Genomic DNA, 20,315 nt, shown 5'->3' with positions numbered 1-20,315 from the left:
GTCATAGAATTGAGGTTGAACAAGATCTGTTGAGTTTCAGGGATGAAGGTGCTGGGACGTGATTTCAAGAGAATACAGTTGCTACTACTAGTTGCTAGCTTAATTCTCTTCTATGGTCTTTGAAGTCACATCTTATTTTTGCCACTAACTTTCTTCAGTCACTACAACTGATATTTCTGATAAGAGAAACAATGACTGTCTTTTGTAATTGAGTCTCTTTTCTCTCTCTTGAGGTAGGGGAAAGGAGGAAAGGAGGGAGAAAAGTAAGAAGGGAGAGGAAGGGGGAGGGAGAATACATGCATTTTGTGTACATACACACACGTACGTGCAAATATAATTAAATCCATGGTAGCTCAGTGGAAATCAGCTGGATGATGCATTGTTATATAATTATATGTCATCTACTTATCTGTATATCCTTTTCCATCATCACTAGCACCAGGTCTGATATCAAACCATCCAAAATCCCTAGGACCAAGAGGAGCTGTACTCCCTAACCCTCATACCCACTTCCAAAATGACCCTTTTCAGTCACATCTATGTCCTGCTTTGAGGTTTCACTTATCTCCTAGAATTCAGCTCATTCTCCCTACTTTTTCAAGGTGTTAGAATCTGCTTACTTCTTCTTCATGCTAGTCTCTGCTTCTTATTTGAGAACTTCAGTACACTTGCTTCCCACACAAGGCATGTTATACATTTAATCCATCACCAATAACAGTTCTATATTCATTGTCAAAAGCACCATAATTCTTTTCTCTGATCACAATCCCCCCCCTGCCTTACGTAGTCATTCCAAGTCTCTTTTTTATCCTCACTATTATTGCTAATGCTTCCAAATTTTTTTTTTTCTGTGCCTGGTATAAAGTAGGCATTTAATATATGTGTTTTCTTACTTCCCGCAGAGAGCTGTTTTACAGTTAAAAGACAGTACACAATGAATATAACTATATAATAGGATAACTCACTACAATAACTGAGGACCATGAATTGAAGAGGAGGCTTTAGGTTTAATTATGACTTAAATGATTAATTTCTTATCTCTAATATCCTAAGTAGAGAGATTCAGGGAATTGTTCAATAAGGCCTTGACTCTTCAAGCATGGAAGGGAGCATGTCGAGGCAGCCTATTGTATACAAGCCTTCGGGAATTTTAGAAACTCTAACAAATCTGACAATCTAACAATCTGTTTGGAGCCTTAGCAATACTGCATTTCCCTTATCTACTTGTCTAGTAACCCTAAATGTTCTTCTGAGATGACCTGTATTAGATGGTCATTTGTTATTTCTTTAATGATATTTTTCTAGAATTTTTCTACCATTTGAGTTTAAATTCACTGGCCTACATTCAGAAATTTCATTTTTAGATCTAATAATAAGTCTTCACTCCTGCAGTACAGGAATGTATTTGGGTTCCTCAGACTTTCAAAGATTAATGACAGTGACTTAATCTCATTTGCCAATTCTTTCATATATTAGGATGTGGTTCTTCTGGTTCAGGTGACATGTAGTCATTGACAACCAAATGATGCCTTCGGATTTTACTCCTACATTATCCATTTTTATTCTGTTTATATTAGTCCAAAGGTCATTTTTCTTGGCTGAGGATAGAAGAGTAAAACAAAAAATAGTTCTGCTTTGTTTTATTGGCCATTACCCTTATCATCCATTCCACTCTTTGTAGAGCCTCTTCCTCTCCTGAATTAACTTAGAAAAATACAGCTTCTTTTCTTGTTCTTGGCATTCTCAGCTTTTGATATACCTGAATTATAGAACTATGCTACACTCTCATTATACTTTTTTTTTCTTTCCTCTAGACATGGTCTTTTTTTTTTTGGGGGGGGGGTTATTGGCTAGATTTATTTCTTTTTTTTTTTTTAATTTTAATATCTTTTTATTGATAGAACGCATGCCAGGGTAATTTTTTACAACATTATCCCTTGCATTCATTTCTGTTCCAATTTTTCCCCTCCCTCCCTTCACCCCTTCCCCCAGATGGCAAGCAGTCCTTTACATGTTGAATAGGTTACAGTATATCCTGGATACAATATATGTGTACAGAACCAGACAGTTTTCTTGTTGTACAGGGAGAATTGAATTCAGAAGGTATAAATAACCCGGGAAGAAAAACAAAAATGCAACCAGTTTATATTCATTTCCCAGTGTTCTTTCTCTGGGTGTAGCTGCTTCTGTCCATCTTTGATCAATTAAGGCTCTCTTTATCGAAGAGATCCACTTCCATCAGAATACATCCTCAAACAGTATCGTTATTGAGGTATATAATGATCTCCTGGTTCTGCTCATTTCACTCAGCATCAGTTCATGTAAGTCTCGCCATAGACATGGTCTTTTTAAAACAATAAATTTCTCTTGATTTTTTGTTTTTTATTTGTTTGCATCTTTCTCAGATTTTCCCTGATTCCTTCCCTACTATAGGATTCAAAGAACTGTTTTGTAAAGCAAAAATTTTTTTTTTTTTTAAAGAAAAAAAAATCAGCAAAACTTAACAAAATAGGAAAAAAAAAACACCCTGGTGTTCCATACTCTTGAATTCTCTGCCTCTTTTTAAAGTGGGAGAGGTTTTCTCATATATCATTATTGGGACATCACTCATTATATGTAATTGTGCAGCTTTGCTTTTTTATTTTTTTGTCCTTGTTGAAATTTACTCATATACGTTGTTTTCTTGGCTCTGCTTCCTTTACTTTGAATCACATTAAGTCTTTGCATAATTTTTTTTTGTTGTTGTTCTTAGTTTTCTTGGAAATATATTTTTGAACATCCCAACCCTTCTGGACCAACTTCTGTGGGATTTTAGGCCACTGGAATTGTTTTTGTTGTTGTTGTTGTTGTTTGTTTGTTTGTTTGTTTGTTTGTTTTACTTTGGAACCCATTGACATCCACTCCCTGAAAAATCTAGTATAAATTTTTGTTTCCCATACTATCCATCTATTTATGTTCAGGATGTTTGTAGTATACTCTGAAAATATTGCTTCTTTTCTTGCTTCTTTGACCTAGACTCAGATTCTCTACTTGAATCCAAAGACAGACAGAAAGACACACATTCATTTTCTCTCTCTCTCTCTCTTTCTCTCTCTCTCTCTCCCCCTCCCCCCTCCTCTCCTCATTCTCTACTGCAATTGTTTTTCCTCTGTCTTTTCTTTTGAATGGGTATCCAAATTACACTAAATGTACGCTTCTTTCTCACCATCTACTGCAATCATTTTCTTTTGAATGCATATCCCCTTCCAAATTACTTTAAATATATGGATGGGCAAATGGTAGTACATCAGAATGTGTGAACAATGAGTTTAGCCTAGTTGAACAAGAGGACAAAAGTGAATTTAATTTCCTTTGGGAATAGTAGACTTCTTTTAATGACCAAAAGTTTTTAGTCATCTATCAGAATTCTCATATGGCAGCAAAACATGGAATACAACTTTCTCTAAAGATCTAAAAGTGACTTTTATATAGATATTTGAAAGGTACTTGATGGTGTGAGGTAGCTGTAGCACAGGACCAGTTGGACTTTGAAAACCAGTGCCTGTCTGTGATCTGCAGAAGGAAAAGACTGCTGGATTTCTTGAACTCTGGAGATCTGAGCTGCAGTGGTCTCAGCCATTTGGCTTCTGCATTGGTTGGAGTTCTTCAGAGAGCAGAGCACCATCTAGCTCCTGAAGAAATGGTGGACTGGCCTTTGCTGGAAAATGGAACCAAAAGATCAAACAGAGTGAGAACAGGCCTGTGAGAGACTCATCTGCTTTCAGCCTGGGTGACATAGAGAGACCCACTTATATGTATGGCAGAGAGCCTGATCAACTGTTTAACATGAGCAGGGGCAGGTAGAGAGTTGGGATGTTCTTCTGGTACAAGTCTTCCAGTACATTAGGTGGCAAGTTTATGGGGAGACATGGATAAGAAAATCTTTATTCTGCAACACTGGAGATTGAGTGTGCCCTTCTAGAATCATATTCTAGCCTCTTTTGTACAGTGATATCAATCTTGTCCAGTTTGCCTCAAGTTTGGATTGCTAATCATTTTGCTTGTTACTCTGTGCATTTGTCTATAGGTTCCTAAGGCTACAGGTTATATTCCAGGTTTATTTCTTGTAATTTTTCTCTTGGGAATTTCTGGCCTTCCCTACTGTTTGTTCTTCCAACTAATTTATTATTTTTTCAATAGTTCCTAGCTTTGTAGATCTATGGCAACAGTTTTACTCCATTCTTTTCCTTTTCAGTGTATAATTCTTTTACTTAGATATATGCAAGAGAGCAGGAAAGTAATTTTTTATTGCTTCTAATTCCATATAATATGTCCCTAGCCATGAGCTGTCATTTTTATATTTTAGTTCATGGTCCTGATCTTAGATATTATCTTCATAAGTTCTAAAATTTGCCAAGAAAAGAAATCCTGACTTTCATTCAGAGCAGTGATGAATTTCTCTACTTCTGAGGTCTTCCATTTTTTGCCCCCTATTTCCTCTTTTTTTTTTCCCTTCACCTTGAAGCCTTCCCAATGTTCTCCCAGGTCTCTTCCCATTCTAAATTCTGTGATCCTGTGATGCCTTCTTTTGACAGCAGCTCCACAAAAGCTATAAGCAGTGTAGTTGTAACACATCAGAGACTTTAGGATTAGTTTTTAAAACATTGCTTTCTTTTACATAAAAGAGCAATTCTTTTTAGGTGTTTAAATGGCCATATAGGAAAACCACTGTGGTTTTTTTTTTTTGTTTGTTTTATCTCAGAGAATCAGTCCACTTGCTGCCAGTCGACCATTGTCACAGGTTCAACAGCAAGTACATTTTAGCAAATTTACTGTACATTGTACTTCCTCTTACTTATTGGCTCTAAAGTAGAACCAATTTAATCAATTAAATTCCTTGGAAACAGCATTTTTTTTCACCCAGAGGAAAATTAATCATATCTCACCATATCATATAAATGAGTACAAATTGCTGGAATCCTTTTTGCAGACTGGTTGTTGGGAGTAAGGTTAATAAGGTCTCAGGTTTGAATGAAAGCAAATGTATTCCCCTTCCCCCCATTAAATTTTATTAAATCACCCGTTTGTATGCAAGCTAGTGGCAAAAGGCAATAGAATAAAGACCAACCCATGTAAATTTATAGGTACAATAAATGCAAAACATCTTTTACTGAACAGTGAGCAAATATATTGTGCAATTTTTTCTTCAGAAATAAAGAAAAGCAGCCACTTCATGCTATTTATTTATAGACGTTTTCCCTGAAAATCATTCATAATGCTTATTCTGTACCATCTCCCAATTTCTTCATAGCTTCAGATTCCCATTGTACTAATGGTGGTTAGTTTGTTGTATGTGATATAAATTGATACCCTTACCTCACAGTAGTGTTACTTTTATTCTAACTTTGATCAGTTTCTTTAAATTCATTTGATTCCACAGAAGTACTTGCATGATAAGAGAGCTTGATCTCAAAATCTGTGGCTGGAATCATTAATTAAATTCCCTAGGCATGTGAAAGGTATGCCTTTGTATTGCTAAGATTACAATGTAAAATCCTAGAGAGATATTTCTGCCATATTCAATCAGTAAGAACATGTTAAGCATCTAGTATATTTGTGTATAATACATGAGCATACATATCTCTTTTCTGTGTGCCAATCTGTCTGGCTTAACTATCTGTTTCTCTGCTTACCTGTCTGTCTAAACATAGATTGAAGAGACAAGCAGTGAGGTATATTAGGTAACAGACCTGTGTTCCAGTGTAGTCTCTGATTCACCCAACCTGTGTGACTCTGAGCATCACTTACTTCCTCAAGACGCTCTTGTAAGATTAAATTTTAGTACAATTGCTAGCCTCCCTTGATGAAGAAATTTCTATTCAGGAGTTCCCCATCTAAAGCAGAAAACAGTGAGCTTGTCACGTTCCTATTCCCCATGCTTCTTCCTATACAGGCCAAAACGCCATGAATTGTGCTTGTTGGACAGGGGGAGAAGAGGCTTTGCCTTTGTCATTATGCTTTAGATCTAGATTAAACCTTAATGATGCATCCCAATTCTCTCTTGCTAAAGAGAACATAATTGAATTCTAAAATAAAGAAAATAAAGCGACTTACCTAGATCTCTTTCTCAATTCAGGGTTGTTTCCCATTGCCACAGTCACAACTTACATTTCACCAATGCTAACTACTGAACTGAGTGCCAATGATACTCACAAAAGTATCACAAATAACTTGTTCACATATGAATGGATTTAAATGCTTCATGAATACAGGGTAGTTTGAAGAAGGGTGCTCTAGCAGCCTGGTGGACTGGGAAAAGCTTCATGCAAAGAGTGATGTTTGAGTTCAGTCTTGAAGGATTTCAAAAGATGGAAGTGAGAGACACTCCAAGCATGAGCAGCAGCCAGTGCAAAGGTTCTGAGAAGAGAATAAGTATATATCTATGTGTGGAGTAAAATAGGGCTGGAAAAGTTGGGCAAGGCTGGCTGGCTGGCCAACAGTCTCAGTTGGTCTCAGGCCAAGCCAGTGAGAGCCAGAGTAATTGGGGTTTAAGGTACGCTCCAACCCTGTATATCCCAAGATGTCTTAGAAAATTCGGGTAGAGCACCCCCAGATAAGAGTACGATATGGAGAAAGGTATCAGTTGGTTTCAGAACTAAAGGACCAGACTCAGTAGTGAAATATGAAGTATCAAGAGTGTGAAGGTTCCTTCTCACATTTTGACAAAAGGCAGAAAGAGATATTTTCCTAGTGTTCTTTTCATTGTATAATCCTTTAGCTTGGGAATTCACTTAGTGTTAACTTGGATTCTGAATGTAATTATTATTATTATTATTTTACATAGAAGTAGTCTACAAGGCTTATTTCATGTAAATACTACAGAAAGATATTGGATATTGGATATTTTCCTGCAGGGTTTTTGTTTTGTTATCTATTTCCTTTCCTCTTCTTTCACTGAATTTTACTCTCCAGGTTTTTTCGTTGCAATTTAGTTGCTTGTTTGCTTATCATCTTGTGATGTCCACTTAACCCATCAAATTCATCTGGGGTTGGTAGAGCTTTAACTATCTCCACACTTTCACCTTGTGGGTTCTTCAGTCTAGTCAACCAGACTGCTTGAGATTTCAGTAGGCTCAATCATGATTATTCTTTTATGAAACATTTGTGCTTTTTAAAATCAAGTATGGAAAATTTGGAGAATGCATTTAGAACAGAGTTTTTAAATAATTGATTAGTCATTGGAGGCATCTGGATGTTTCCATAGAACACATAGTACTGTGCCTGGAATCAGGAAGGCCTGAATTCAAATCCAGTCTCAGGCACTTCCTAGTTGTGTGACCCTGAGCAAATCACTCCACCCTCTTAACACCCCTATTTTCATCTGTAAAATGAGCAGGAGAAGGAAATGGCAAACCTCTCCAGTGTCAAAAATTCTATTGGGCACATTTATCTTGTATTTTTCAATAGAGAAAAGTCTTTTTAATGTACATGACATGTGTCATGTTATGTATATGACACTATTATCACCAACAAATTATATGTAACTTGTAAAAATATTACAAAGTAATATTTTTACAAAGTAACTATTTAGACAATATAAAAAATTGTGAAAATAACTAAAATGATAACGCAATAGGAAATTCAGTAAGGAGGGAGTCTTCATACAGTAAAAAGGTCTACCTCTACAATGAAAGCAGACGACTTCTCCTTTCACTTTCTTAAGGAACCTGACCAAAGTGAGGCCTCTCAGCTCCTCTTTCCATTCCTCAAAACTCCTCAGCCTTACCTATACCTATTAATAGGTAATATTTATAGATATCTCTATTGGTATATCTCAGTCCTCCCTAGTGCTGAAAGAGAAGAAAAAGAACATTCTTGCTCCTTATTAAAAGCAGTCTTCTACTTGTATCTTTGATCTCCTGCCCTTTTCAAGACCTCTTTTTGAGTAGGCAGTTTCTAATTCTGCTGTACCTTCAGTCTCTATCCACTTCCTTATATATTCTATGGTCCCTAAGTCTTTCCTTGATTTATCTTCCCCTTTTCTGCAGGATCTTCACTGCTAAACTGGTTGACATCTTCAATGATGTTGGCTGACATCTTTGACAAATATACATCTTCTTGTTTTATGCTTCATTTGATATCGATAATCAAAGGGTTGTCAAATCACATTATCCCTTCTGTCTGAAATAATCTTTTATGATGTTAACATGAGCATGTGAGATACTTTATTAGGGTAAATTCCATGAGGTGTCATTTTGCTATGTCAATTCAATGCCTTTGACAACACATGTCCAATAGTATCTTGCAGTTTTCTATGCTTTTCATATAGTCACGACTTGAACAGAGTATTCTGCTGTACAAGATCATTTGCCAAAGTTTATCTGTTTCTTATGCCTTTTTCAAGCATACAATTTAAAATATCCTCAAAAGGTTTTTATAAATACAGGAAGAGCATAGTTTCTAATTGTATTTGTTGTTTTTGATAGTAATACCTGGGTTTTTTTCTGATAATTCTGGATTTTTTTCCTCTTTCTGAAATCAAATCCTCAACATCATTAATCTCACCATTCTTCTCTTTCCATATTTGTTTTCTTTAGTTTCATTTCACTACTTGGAAACTATTAGAGTCCAATCCTAGATTTTTCATTGTAGTTTTTGAACTGTTTAATAGCAACAATAGTATCTAGTAATACAATGGATGCCTCTACTGGGCCTAAAGTCAGGAAGATAGAGATCAAATCCAGTCTCAAATCCGTTAGTATGATCCCGAGTATGTCCTGCCATCTGCCTCACTTTTCTCAAGAATTTATCAAGAGGATAATAGCACATACCTTCCAAAATTATTGTGAGAGTATATAAAAGTGCTAGTTATGATAGTAATGATGGTATTGCTCTCAACAGGTCTTTTCCAGTTTTCAGCTCTTGTCCTGTTTCTGTGTTCCTTCTTAAGTGTCTCAGAATAAACTTTATGAAAACATCATCTGCCATTACTTGCTATTTTATAAGACACTACTGCTATGCATCATTTTCTATTCTTTTCCTCAATAAGGTTTTGCAAATGAATTTTTATAATCTACTCTAATGTTGTCCTCAGTTATGCTGTCTGCTTAGCAAGAATCAGTCAGTTAATAACCATTTATTAAGTACATACTATGTACCAGGCTTTTGAGTGTTAAGGATACAAAGAAAGAAAAAGACAGTCCCTGCTCTCAAAAGACCTCAGTCTAATAAGAGACATGTACACAATAGAAACATATGGAAACATATATTGTGTCTCTATACATGTACACACACAATTAAGCAAAGAGAAGCCTAGAATTTGGTTTAATTGTAGAAGGAAAAGTTTTTTTTTCAGCTAAGATCTAAAAACCCCCCCAAGTCTTTGCTGGATGAGGCAGTTTCTTAGGGTTTTTTTTTTTTTTTTTTTGGCTCATTGTTCTGTCATTTTCTCTAAATTTCCTTTGGGAATGATGGTAGTCTATGCCAAGGTCTGTATCTTCAGGAATAGTTTTGAACTATGTGCCTTATCTTGTGAGTTGAATTCTTCTGATTAGATCTTGATTATATTCTTTGTTAAGTTGGTTTGACTCTTAGCTAATTTTAAAATGACTCTCACACCAATAACTAGTAAGATGTAATCACCATTTTTGTGATGTCCTATCTTTATCATGTCCGGTCCCTTCTGCCTCCTTTTTCCCCCTCAATTGTAATTTATTTTTCCAGTGACATGTAAAGATAGTTTTCAAATCCATTCCCCAAGATAGCAGATAAACTAATATAGGTTATACATGTAGAATCATTTTGACTATTTTCCATATTAGTACTGTAATGAACGAAAAATCAGAACAAAAGAAAAAACCCAGTGAATGAAAAAGCAAACAAAAAGAGGTGAAAACACTATGTTTTAATCCACATTCAGTCTTCCTCTACAGAGATGATATTTTTCATACTAAGTCTATTGGTACTGTCTTAGTCACTATATTGCTGAGAAGAGCTAAGCTCAGTCATAGTTGATCATCACATAATCTTGCTGTTATTGTATAGAATATTCTTTTGGTTCTGCTCACTTTACTCAACATTAGTTAATGTAAATCTTTCCAGGCCTTTCTTACATCATCTTGTTCATTTCTTACAGAACATTAATATTCTATTACATTCATATGCCATAACTTTTTCAGTCATTCCCCAGTTGATTGGTATCTATTCATTTTCCAATTCCTTGCCACCACAAAAAGAGCTGCTACAAAAATTTTTGCACCTGTGGGTTCTTTTCCCTTTTTTTTAATGATTTTTTTGGGGGATATAGACCCATTAGTGGCACTGCTTGTTCAAAGCATATACACAGCTTAATTGCTCTTCAAAATGGCTGCATCAATTCACAATTCCAACAATGCTTTAGTGTCCCGTTTTCCCACATCCCCTCATTTAGTGTTATCTTTTCTTGTCATCTTAACCAGTCTGAGAGATTTGAAGTGCTATCTCAGAGTTCTTTTAATTTGCATTTCTTTAAACAACAGTAATGATTTAGAGCATTTATTCATATAGATGGTTTTAATTTCTTCATCTGAAAAATTGGTCATTTTTGGTCAAAATTGACCATTTATCCATTGGGGAATGAGTTATTTTCTTAAAAATTTGACTCCATTCTCTATATATTTTAGAAATTAGGTTTTTATTAAAAATACTGACTGTAAAAAAGTTTCCCAGCTTTCTGTTTTCCATCTTAAACTTTGCTTCATTGGTTTTGTTTGTGTAAAACCTTGTTAATTTAATGTAATCAAAATTGTCCATTCAAAATGTTCTTTAGTTCTTATTTGGCCATACATTCCTCCCTTCTCCAAAGATATGACAGGTACACTATCCCTTGCTCTCTTAATCTGCTCATCACCTTTTATATCAAATCATGAACTCATTTTAACTATATCTTCATATATGTTGAGGTCTTTCTATTTTCTAGTTTTTCCAGCAATTTTTGTCAAATAATGGGTTCTTTTCCAAGAAACTGGAACCTTTGAGTTTATCACATAGATTACTATAACTATTGGGTCTTATGTACCTAACACATTCCACCACAATTTCTTAGCCAGTAGCCAATGATTTTGATGATTGCCACTTTATGATAGTGTTTTAGCTCTGGTACAACCACATTGCATTTTTTCATAAATTCCCTTGATATTCTTGACCTTTTTGTTCTTCAAAGTCAATTTCTTCTAGTTCTATAAAATTTTTTGTCTGCCTTTCATTTCGAAGAAATTATTCATGATGTAGAGGCATAGGACATTGATAAGACGGGCCTATAAACCTTTCATTTTTCATTTCATTTCTTGATGCTATGTTTTCAAACATTTTTGGCAGTCCTTCCCAATAATTCCCTTGCCACTGAAACATCAGAATATTAAGTGGTATGTTCATAAGGTCATTGTTTGAGAGCCAAAAGGAGCCATGGAGTTGATTTAATTTGGCAAATTTTACGAGAACCTCTATGGAGAGTCTTTATGGAATTCCTCTACCACCTCATTATCTTTAAAACAGATGTCAATGTATAAATTGCTGTTATCTTCATGGGGATCTTTTTCCTTCTGCTCATCCTAAGCACAGTAGCATGAAGTGTTTGTGGACGTGGTGAACTTCTTATTGTTTCTGCCTTTGGAAGCACATGATCTCTTTGAAAGAAAAATGATTCATCAGAATATATATATTTTAAAATTTTATTCTATAAAACTCAATAATTATTTCCAGTTCCATTTTGGAACTATAGTCCCAAGCCCCTTGAATTTCCCCTGGCTTTTTAACACAGAAGGAGAAGGCTCATCTAAATGTGTGATTTTCTTTTTTTCTTATGCTTAGCCCAACTCAAATCCTTTACTTCTCTAGTATAGCTGCCTATATTCCCTAGCTCTAGATTGCCACATTAGAAATGCCAGATTTCAGTTGCCTTTCCCAGACCTGCATTCCTTCACTACACAAATTCAGCACAGTTGGCAGCAGTCCCAGTTTCAGCTATTTAATAATAATAGCTGACTAAGTGTTTTAAATTTTTCAAAGTGTTTTCCATATTGTAAGGAATGCAGTAGCCTCCCCAACCCAATAAGTGAAGCTTTTTGTTTTTAAATGATTCACTTTTATTAGAGAACACAAAATATAAAACTCATTTCAAGGCTTCAATTTAGATTGACATCACTGATATGGTCTATTTTCTCACTTTGGTAGTGATCACAGCATTACCTGATTTATGACTTTTGTCTTGATATGCTTCCTTCCCAACAAAAATACTTTGCCTGTAGTGGATTTAAAGCTTATCAAAGTTGAAGTTAACAATCTAGCTTATTTCCATAATCACCTCAAGCCACTCTTAAAGCATGGATACCATTCCCATGTGTGTTAAGCAATATACTCTTTAAAAAGCTACATTCAATTGATACTCAATTCACACAAATTAAAATTCTATTCTATTGACGGCTCATACACAGGAAAATACAGAACACTTAAGTGATTATGTTATTCTTCAATTTTATCCTTCTTCCACAAGCCACCTTAGGTACACTAGTGTGAAATCTTAGCTTAACAGTCTAAATTAAACTTTATTACCAAGTTGTGATCATTCATCATTCAGTAGCACATTTTTTTTAACTTGTCCAGTCCATATCTTTATTTTGTGAACTGTACTATTCAGATATATTTTACTATTGTGAGAAATATGTTTTAAAAACAACTAGTCATAAAAATGTGAATTCCATTTAAATAGTAATATGGTACACCTCTGCCACAAACCTTATAAAATAGATTTTAAAATGCTTATTATAAACAAGCTTTCTTACTTAGATGTTTGAATTACAACCTTATTATGCTCAAAACAAACAAAAGGGTGGACATGACAATAACACACAAGATTCACCACTGCATATTGTAATGGGAGTGCAGCAGTCAGGGAGTGCAGGGGACATGATTATGGTCCAAAACAACTAAATATGCCAGTCTAAAATAAGAATTATATGTTTTAAGCTGCCACATTCACCCTGAAGCCCATTGATCTCCTTCTGTGTCCCAAAGATTAAGTACATGTTCTTCTCAGCTTTATAATAAAGTGGCAAACACACTGTAGTACTGGAATCACAGGACAGTTGCCTCTAAAGCTAGGGTTCTAGCTTCATTTCCCTACAGGTCATCATCTTAAGCAGAGAGCCAAAGCCCTCTTTGTGATTGGAAAGATTATGATTAACAGTGAATTGTCTGTTTTCCATGCTTTTCCTCCATCATGAGTAATCATTTGACCTACAGTCCAGGTCCTAGCTGCCTCTTTGTCTCCCAACCTCTAGTCCTATTTCGTTCATAGGATAGCTCTATAAACCCTATCCTATTTTACGTATGTTAGTCACTTATCTCTGCTCTAGTCCTCATGAGGCTGCCCTATGTCCATCCTTTGTAACTAACATTGACCCCCTATAGCTTGCCAACTTCATCTCCCATTGTGTACTGCATTCTGTCCTGACATTTCTTTCTTAAAAGTATGGGCCATCTTGTGAATGTGACTAATGATCCAGCACTCACAACTCCATCCTACATTTTTGCTTTAGGGAATGAGGAAAGTGGAACCTTGATCTGGAATCACTTTCCCCACTGAGGCTGCCTAGAGGTTCTATCCCTGCTTTTCATACCTTGATATCCTGAGCCTTCCTGAGTCTGATAACGCCTAGTTTATCTCAGCCCCTGCTACAAGAGATACAAGTCTTTCACTCCTATATTACAGATGAGGAAAATTTACAACCCAGGGATATTCAGTGACTTTCCTTTCTATAATTCCAAAGCCAATAAGATATGAAGTGGAGTGTGAACTAGGTCTCTTGATACCAAGTTCATTTCCCCATCCATATCATTTACTTGTCCCTTGTTTAATAGGGGCAAAATCCTTGAAATAAAATACTACTTCCTGGAAAGCAAAATCCCTTGGAAATCCTTTCACATCCTTTCAGTGGCTCCCTCTAGCTAGGTGATGTGGTAGGAAAGCATGGAGTTGTTGAGATTTGGCTACGTGTTCCTTCTCTGTACAATATTCTTGGTACAACTCTGGAAATAATGAGGACTGCAATCTAGCTCTAACCTTATTTTCAAGGTTCATTGTATGTTCTTCACATGTTCTACGTGATAATCAGTCTCATTCCTTTACTGCTCCCTTTATACAACATTTCATATTCCATCTCTCATCTCTGTGCCTTTGTTGTCCTGTCCCTTCCACTCCTGGAGCTTTCCTTCCTCATCTCTACCTCTTAGAAGCCCTAGTTTCTTTCAAAGCTCAGTTAAGTGATGCCTCCTCCACAAGGCAGCTTATCCTGTGAGTTCCCCCCTTCCTTCCCAAAATGACTTTTTGTCTATTTTGTACTTACTTGTTTGTGTAAGTGTTGTTTCACACTGGTATCAGGTAAGCTTTCTGAGGACAGGCTTGCATTTTGTCTGTGTATTCTCATTACTTAGCACATCTCTGTGACTCTGTGATCCTGGCTGTGACTGCTTACAAGAATAACCAAGTGATATTTCCTTGAGGTTCCATCTTCTCAGAGAAAGGACCACCCACATTTTTGAGGGAAGAGAAGTTGTTTATGATTCTCTTGTCTCCTTATTCTGTAGTTTTCAAGGTGCTTGACTTCTTCTCAGGCCTGCTTTCGATCATCACATCCAAAGAACTTGACAACACTGCCTTGTTTGCGGCTTTTCCATTTCTCCTGCAACTCATTGTATAAGATTTAGTAGCTTTTCGGAGTTCTCGATGGCCTGCAATCAGTGCTGGTTGAAACTTCTCAGTCAAATCAAACAAACAATTTCTTAGAGCTAAAGGGGTGTCTCTGCATTTCTCTATTGCATTGGTAACTGCATGGAGCTGTGGAAAGAGCTTTACTGTTTTTGTTAAAGTTCATGGTGTTAGAAAAGAAGTTGATGTCAGGAAACTAAAACCTTTTCAGTTGTGTGGTGTGGAGATTGTTTTTATAATAAACTAAAACATAACTCCTGGTAATTTCTAGATTTGAAGTTAGCATCTTAGTGTTGATCATTTCATGGTGGGCTTACATGTTTTATGCAGGAATTTCTGTTGCTAATATTGTTCATTTGAGGCCTGTTCTTAGAAGAGATTTTCTGAGAAATGGGCTCTTATACTTGCAGTACCATCCTGGTTTTTAAAAACCAGCATTATAATTCTGGAATTATGGAAAAAGGCAGGTCAAGGCCAATAATTCTCACATAATTACATGGAACATAGAGAAGTAGATTGCTTTTAAAATCAATAATTATGAAAGGCAGTTTGGAAATATTAAATAGAACAAAATGCTATCCTATTTAGAGAACCATATTGATTGTGTATGGCATTTAGTTGGTAATTAAATGCTATCTTCCATAGGGCTATGTACATAATAGATGTTGAATAAATATGTGATAAAGGAATGCTTGAAATGCTGAAGCTGTAACACTGTTATTGAGATGTACTAAGCGTGAATAAAGCTCATTGTCTGTAGACTCAGTTATATTGTCTATAACCATTGTCACATTTTGCTACCCAAATTTATGGCAGCAACAAATATTCCTGAAGCATAGTCTAACATTTTAAAATAAGAATCAGTATGAATTGGCTGGAACGCTGTATTCAGAATTACAGAACCTGGCTTCAAATCCTGCTTCTTTTACTTATTTCATCTTTGTATCTTATTTCATCTTTATCTGCTCTAGGGAATGACAGTATTGAACTAGGTGATCTCTGAGCTCTCTTGACATTCAAAATCCTAGGATTTTTTGGTTTGTTAATAGACTATTTTGTTAAGTTCTCAAAATTCCATTTCTGATGACTAGTTTACAATAAAACTGGAATTGTCACTTTTTTTTGTCCTGCCTGTTTGAGCTTCTGGTTCAGTTTCCTACCAATAGTTAGAATTTTTTTTTTTTTCATTTTCAGTGAACATTTGTCCTGTGCCTTCACATTTTTTCTTCATGGGGAAAGTAACGTATGCACAAGTGTGGAGATTGCTCAGCACCAGCCAATCTATCTGATTAATGAAGAGCATCTACATATGGCTCAGTCGTCCCCTGCACCATTTCAAGGTAAGTGGACTAAGATGATTTCCAAAGCATTATTCAGATCACCTAATGAAGAGCTTAAAGATTACAAGTGATTTTCTTGATGGAGCCTGCAGACTTTGGCCTATTTCTTATTTTACGAGGAGACATTTTAGTCCAATTGTTTTGAAAACTTGTCAAACTTGTAGCTAGAAGCCACAGAATTGGAAGAATTAGCAGGACCCATCTAGGTCAAGCCAAGACTAAAGAAGAATCCCATGGACCAGCCTGCTTTTTCTGGCTGATCTCTATTTGCGGAAGAGCCTACTCCTTCCTAAGAGAAGCTCATTTGGATTTTAGATCGCTCTCAGGGGGTTAAAAAGTTTTCCCTTCCATTGTAGTTCTATCTTTCTGGGTTAGAATAGGTTTCATCCTTCTTCATATAATGGAAGTCTGATGTGAGACCATTCTTCAAATCCATTCTCCATCTCCCCAGTTCCTTTAAATGTTCCTCACCTAGCATCATCCTGTTTTGCCACTTAAGTGTGACCTGAAAAAGCAACATAGCATTCCTACCATGGAATAGTCTGAGCATGGTATGGCACGACTGGCATCCTCTCCACACCAGCCCCAGTCTTAGACACCTGAAAAAATAAGGGGCCTATTGACCAATGCAGGAAACCAAAGAAGGCCTACTGACCAGTGAATAAGAGATTAGTTGTGAGTTCTAAAATGGCATCATTGCCAAGAACATACCTATGAGGCCTGTCTGCATCAGGAAGGCAGAGGCCAGCCTCAAAGATTGCTTGAGCTTGGCAGTTTGAGCTAAGTCTGGCATGAACATGCTGGGAAGTTCCCAGCATGTGAGGCCCTTGGGATGATCAGTGAGATTCCAGCCAGGAAGTAATAGAGAGAAAGGGAGACCTTGTCTTTAAAAAAAAAAAAGTTGTTAAAAAAGAAAATGGAGCATTTCCTATGTCAAAAAAGAAAAAAATTTTATATTACATCGAATGAGTTAATTGACAAATCTTCAAATACAGAATTTTATTGCTTCCCAGGTTAGTTAATCTGATATCAGAAGTGATGTACTGTAATATTATGCATGATTAATATTGAACTCAGAAGTTTTCATTTCAATAATGGTAGTTGCTCCATCTAGTGTATGGTGCCTTTTGGAAATGTCAGTGTTTTATTTCCACTTAAGAATTGAAAAGAATTAACAGACCAAACATAGACTAATGCTTATTAAATTGTAAAAGCTAACTTCTTGACTGAAAATTAATGAAATTTTTTTCATTACCCTCATCATATTTGTAAAGACTAACTTGATCATCTTTTATGACTAATTATTCTGAGTCAATGTTTTTAATCTTTTTATCTCTGAACATCATTTTCTTTAGTTTTATGGCACATCATCACCAAAGAAGTATAGCAAAAATATATTTAAGATCAGACAAAGCAAAGAACCATTTCTAACATGCGGGTAGAATTGACTAAAAGATTTTCATTGACACAATACCAGGCTGCCCAATGAATATTTAACATCTGATCAACATTTCTTGGCATTCTATAAAGCATATTGATTTAATTTAATAAAAAGTGAAACAGTTGAATTCAGGAATTATAGACCATTTTCACAGGGAGCTAACCTGATTATTATCATCATGAAAACAAAAAACTTGGCTAGCTTGTAGGACAGTGGATCTTGCTCAGAAGGAATATTGATGTTATCTATTCCAACTGGTCCACATTCCAGATGAGTTAATTGAGATCCTTATCCAAGGTCACAGAAAGAATAAGAGGCAGAACTGGAACTAAAGCTCAGTTCCTCTGATTGCAGCATTCTTCTTGTGTTTGCTGCAAGGGACTGGTCAGTTCTGTCCCAGCAGCCTTTTGCCGATGGGTATCCTCGATGCCCATGCCCACGAATCCTCGGCAGTTAGAGTAGTGGTCTTACAGAAGTAATCCATAGGCTCTGGCTCCTTGTGTCTCTGTCCCTTCCACTGGACAGCCTTAGAAAGCAGCTGCCATGGAAGCATGAAGTCATGGAGCTGTAGGAGGCTTTAGAAGTCATTGAGTGGCACTTTTCACTCAGTGCAGGATTCCTCTCTACAAAACAGGGTGGTAGAGAGAAAAGCTTGAGAACTAAGTGAGACCTCAGTGGTGGCACGCTGAATATAACACTGGTTCTGAGGTCAAATTCAGCATCGCTCTGCTTGTGTGACCCCGAGCAAATCAGCTAACTTAAGTTTTCCTTAATTCTTCTATACAAGGAATGGAACAGTAGCACTGATGTCCTGCTTTGTGCAGGTTCAGGGAGATAATAGTTCAAAATAGCTTTGAAAACCTTAAAGTGGTATATAAAGGCCAGTTGTTATGACACTTCCAAGGAACACTTCTAAACGCAGTCAGGTAGACTGTTGGATACCCTCAAAGAACTTGAATTTGAATTCAGTTCCTGGGCATTGCTATCTATATGTCCCTCAGTTTTTTCACATGTCCTCAAAGATTTTTCCTAGCTCTCAATTCTCTAATTCCTGACAGGTGGTTGTGCATATCTCCTAAAAAATTGATGATTAAGTACTTTTTAATACAACAAAGTATTATTTTAAGGGATCTCCACATGTTAGCTAACCAGTATTGCCAAATTAATTTTCCTTATAAGAACGTGCTGCATGCACCATCACCTTGGATTTTGATTTATGTTGTAGATCAGTTACAAGAAAATTGAAAACACTGGAAATATTCGTTGACATAGTTGATATCATATAGGAATATTATTGTTGTAAACCGATAATTTAATTGGTGTAGACCGATAATTTAATTGGTGTAGGAATTTCTGGTGAGAAAATTTGTTCTACCAACTTAGGTCTGCAATTGTCGCACAATTTACCCTTTTACTAAAGAGTCACTTGAGCGTATCAGAGAGTAAGGACTTCTCAGCCACACAATCCAATTTAAAATCTTACATGCATGCTCTCTCCATCCTTATCCTCAGTATCTTGGACCCCAAAGACAGGGCTGTCCACCATGTTCCCCTGTTTCTCATAACAATTCTATGAATTGATAGTTATTTTAATTTCATTGTATTAATTTTAATGTATTTCATTGAAAAAGAGCTCTAAATACTATTGTGGTCACATATGTTCTTTATCTGTTTAAAAAAAAAAGTGACAAATAGATGGAATATATCAGTTTAGGACTTGGCCCATGGCAGAAAAATAGTCTTCTTCCTTGTGTGAGATCTCTGTGGAATACTCATGTATAATCTTGCTGTTTTGTCACTTATATCACAAACCACAGAAATATTCAGTGTTTGATATCTTGATAATTCACCACAATTGCTGTGGAGGAAGTACATCATTAGGGTAGGGATTGCCCTGTCAATAGTTACAGAAAATTGTGGCTTTAAAACCCTCCCTGGTCTTTCAGCCCAACAATGTAGGGATGTTACCCTGCTGCTCCTTTCGAATGTCATTGTCCCTTGAGTGGCAGGAGAAAAAGCTGCTGTGGGTGTGACCCCATTGCTGAAAGGCAGCAAAGGGGAAGAATGGGCAGGAAGGAATCCATCCTACCCTTGGGATTCTTGGACAGAATCAGACAATATGTATCTGGAAGCCAAAAAATTTTGACTGCTCGTGGGGATATACAAATTTTTGTTTCCTTTTTTTTTTTTTTTAAAGACTTCCAAGTTAAATTCTAGAAGAAATTGGCATGGAACTTTAAAGAATTAAAAATTGCATTTTAAATATAAGTATTTTGTAGTCACAAATATTTGTATTAAAACCACAGTTGTTTATTATGATGTCAGATTGGCAATTCATATGTTATCATATATTCATATCCTAATGCTTATTTGCTATATAGATTCCATTTATTGGAAGTCTATTATTTAGGAATCTCAGGAACCTGAGAGATAACTCTCACAATACTTAGTTTTGAACACAACTGCATTGACGATTTTGTGCGTTTTCAACATCTGGGATCTTGGCTCTGGGAATATTCCCTCTGCCAATAGCATTATTAGCCCTCTTATGACTTTAGTGTCTGGCATTAGAGAATTCTGGCCAAAAGCTTGCTTTGCATCTATCTTGGTGACGAATTGCTCTGCCCTTAGCTCTGATGATGCTTGAGTTACATACATGTAATCCACTGCCAGACCTTTCCACCTTGTAAGAATCTGCCAGGCCAGATTCTGTTGGTAGACTGTCTCTGTGCTATGATGAGATTGGGCTTCAGCTCAAGTTATAATGTCTATAGGAAGCCTTCCTAGTCCTTATAGCTATTACTGACTTCCC

At 36.2% G+C, this 20,315-nt stretch overlaps 1 protein-coding gene across 1 annotated transcript in view; it reads left to right on the top strand.

The window, feature by feature from the left end:
• The window catches only part of MED13L (mediator complex subunit 13L), a 332,823-nt gene that overhangs the window by 253,417 nt on the left and 59,091 nt on the right, over nucleotides 1-20,315 (top strand). The window contains exon 5 of the mRNA XM_051976088.1: nucleotides 15,917-16,062. Coding sequence (XP_051832048.1) covers nucleotides 15,917-16,062 — 146 coding nt within the window. The remainder of the gene's footprint in view (nucleotides 1-15,916; nucleotides 16,063-20,315) is intronic.

The sequence above is a fragment of the Antechinus flavipes genome, chromosome 1 (genome assembly GCF_016432865.1).
Source record: "Antechinus flavipes isolate AdamAnt ecotype Samford, QLD, Australia chromosome 1, AdamAnt_v2, whole genome shotgun sequence".
Taxonomy (NCBI): domain Eukaryota; kingdom Metazoa; phylum Chordata; class Mammalia; order Dasyuromorphia; family Dasyuridae; genus Antechinus; species Antechinus flavipes.
Note: the sequence above shows the minus strand (reverse complement) of the source record. Positions and strands in the feature narration are given on the sequence as shown.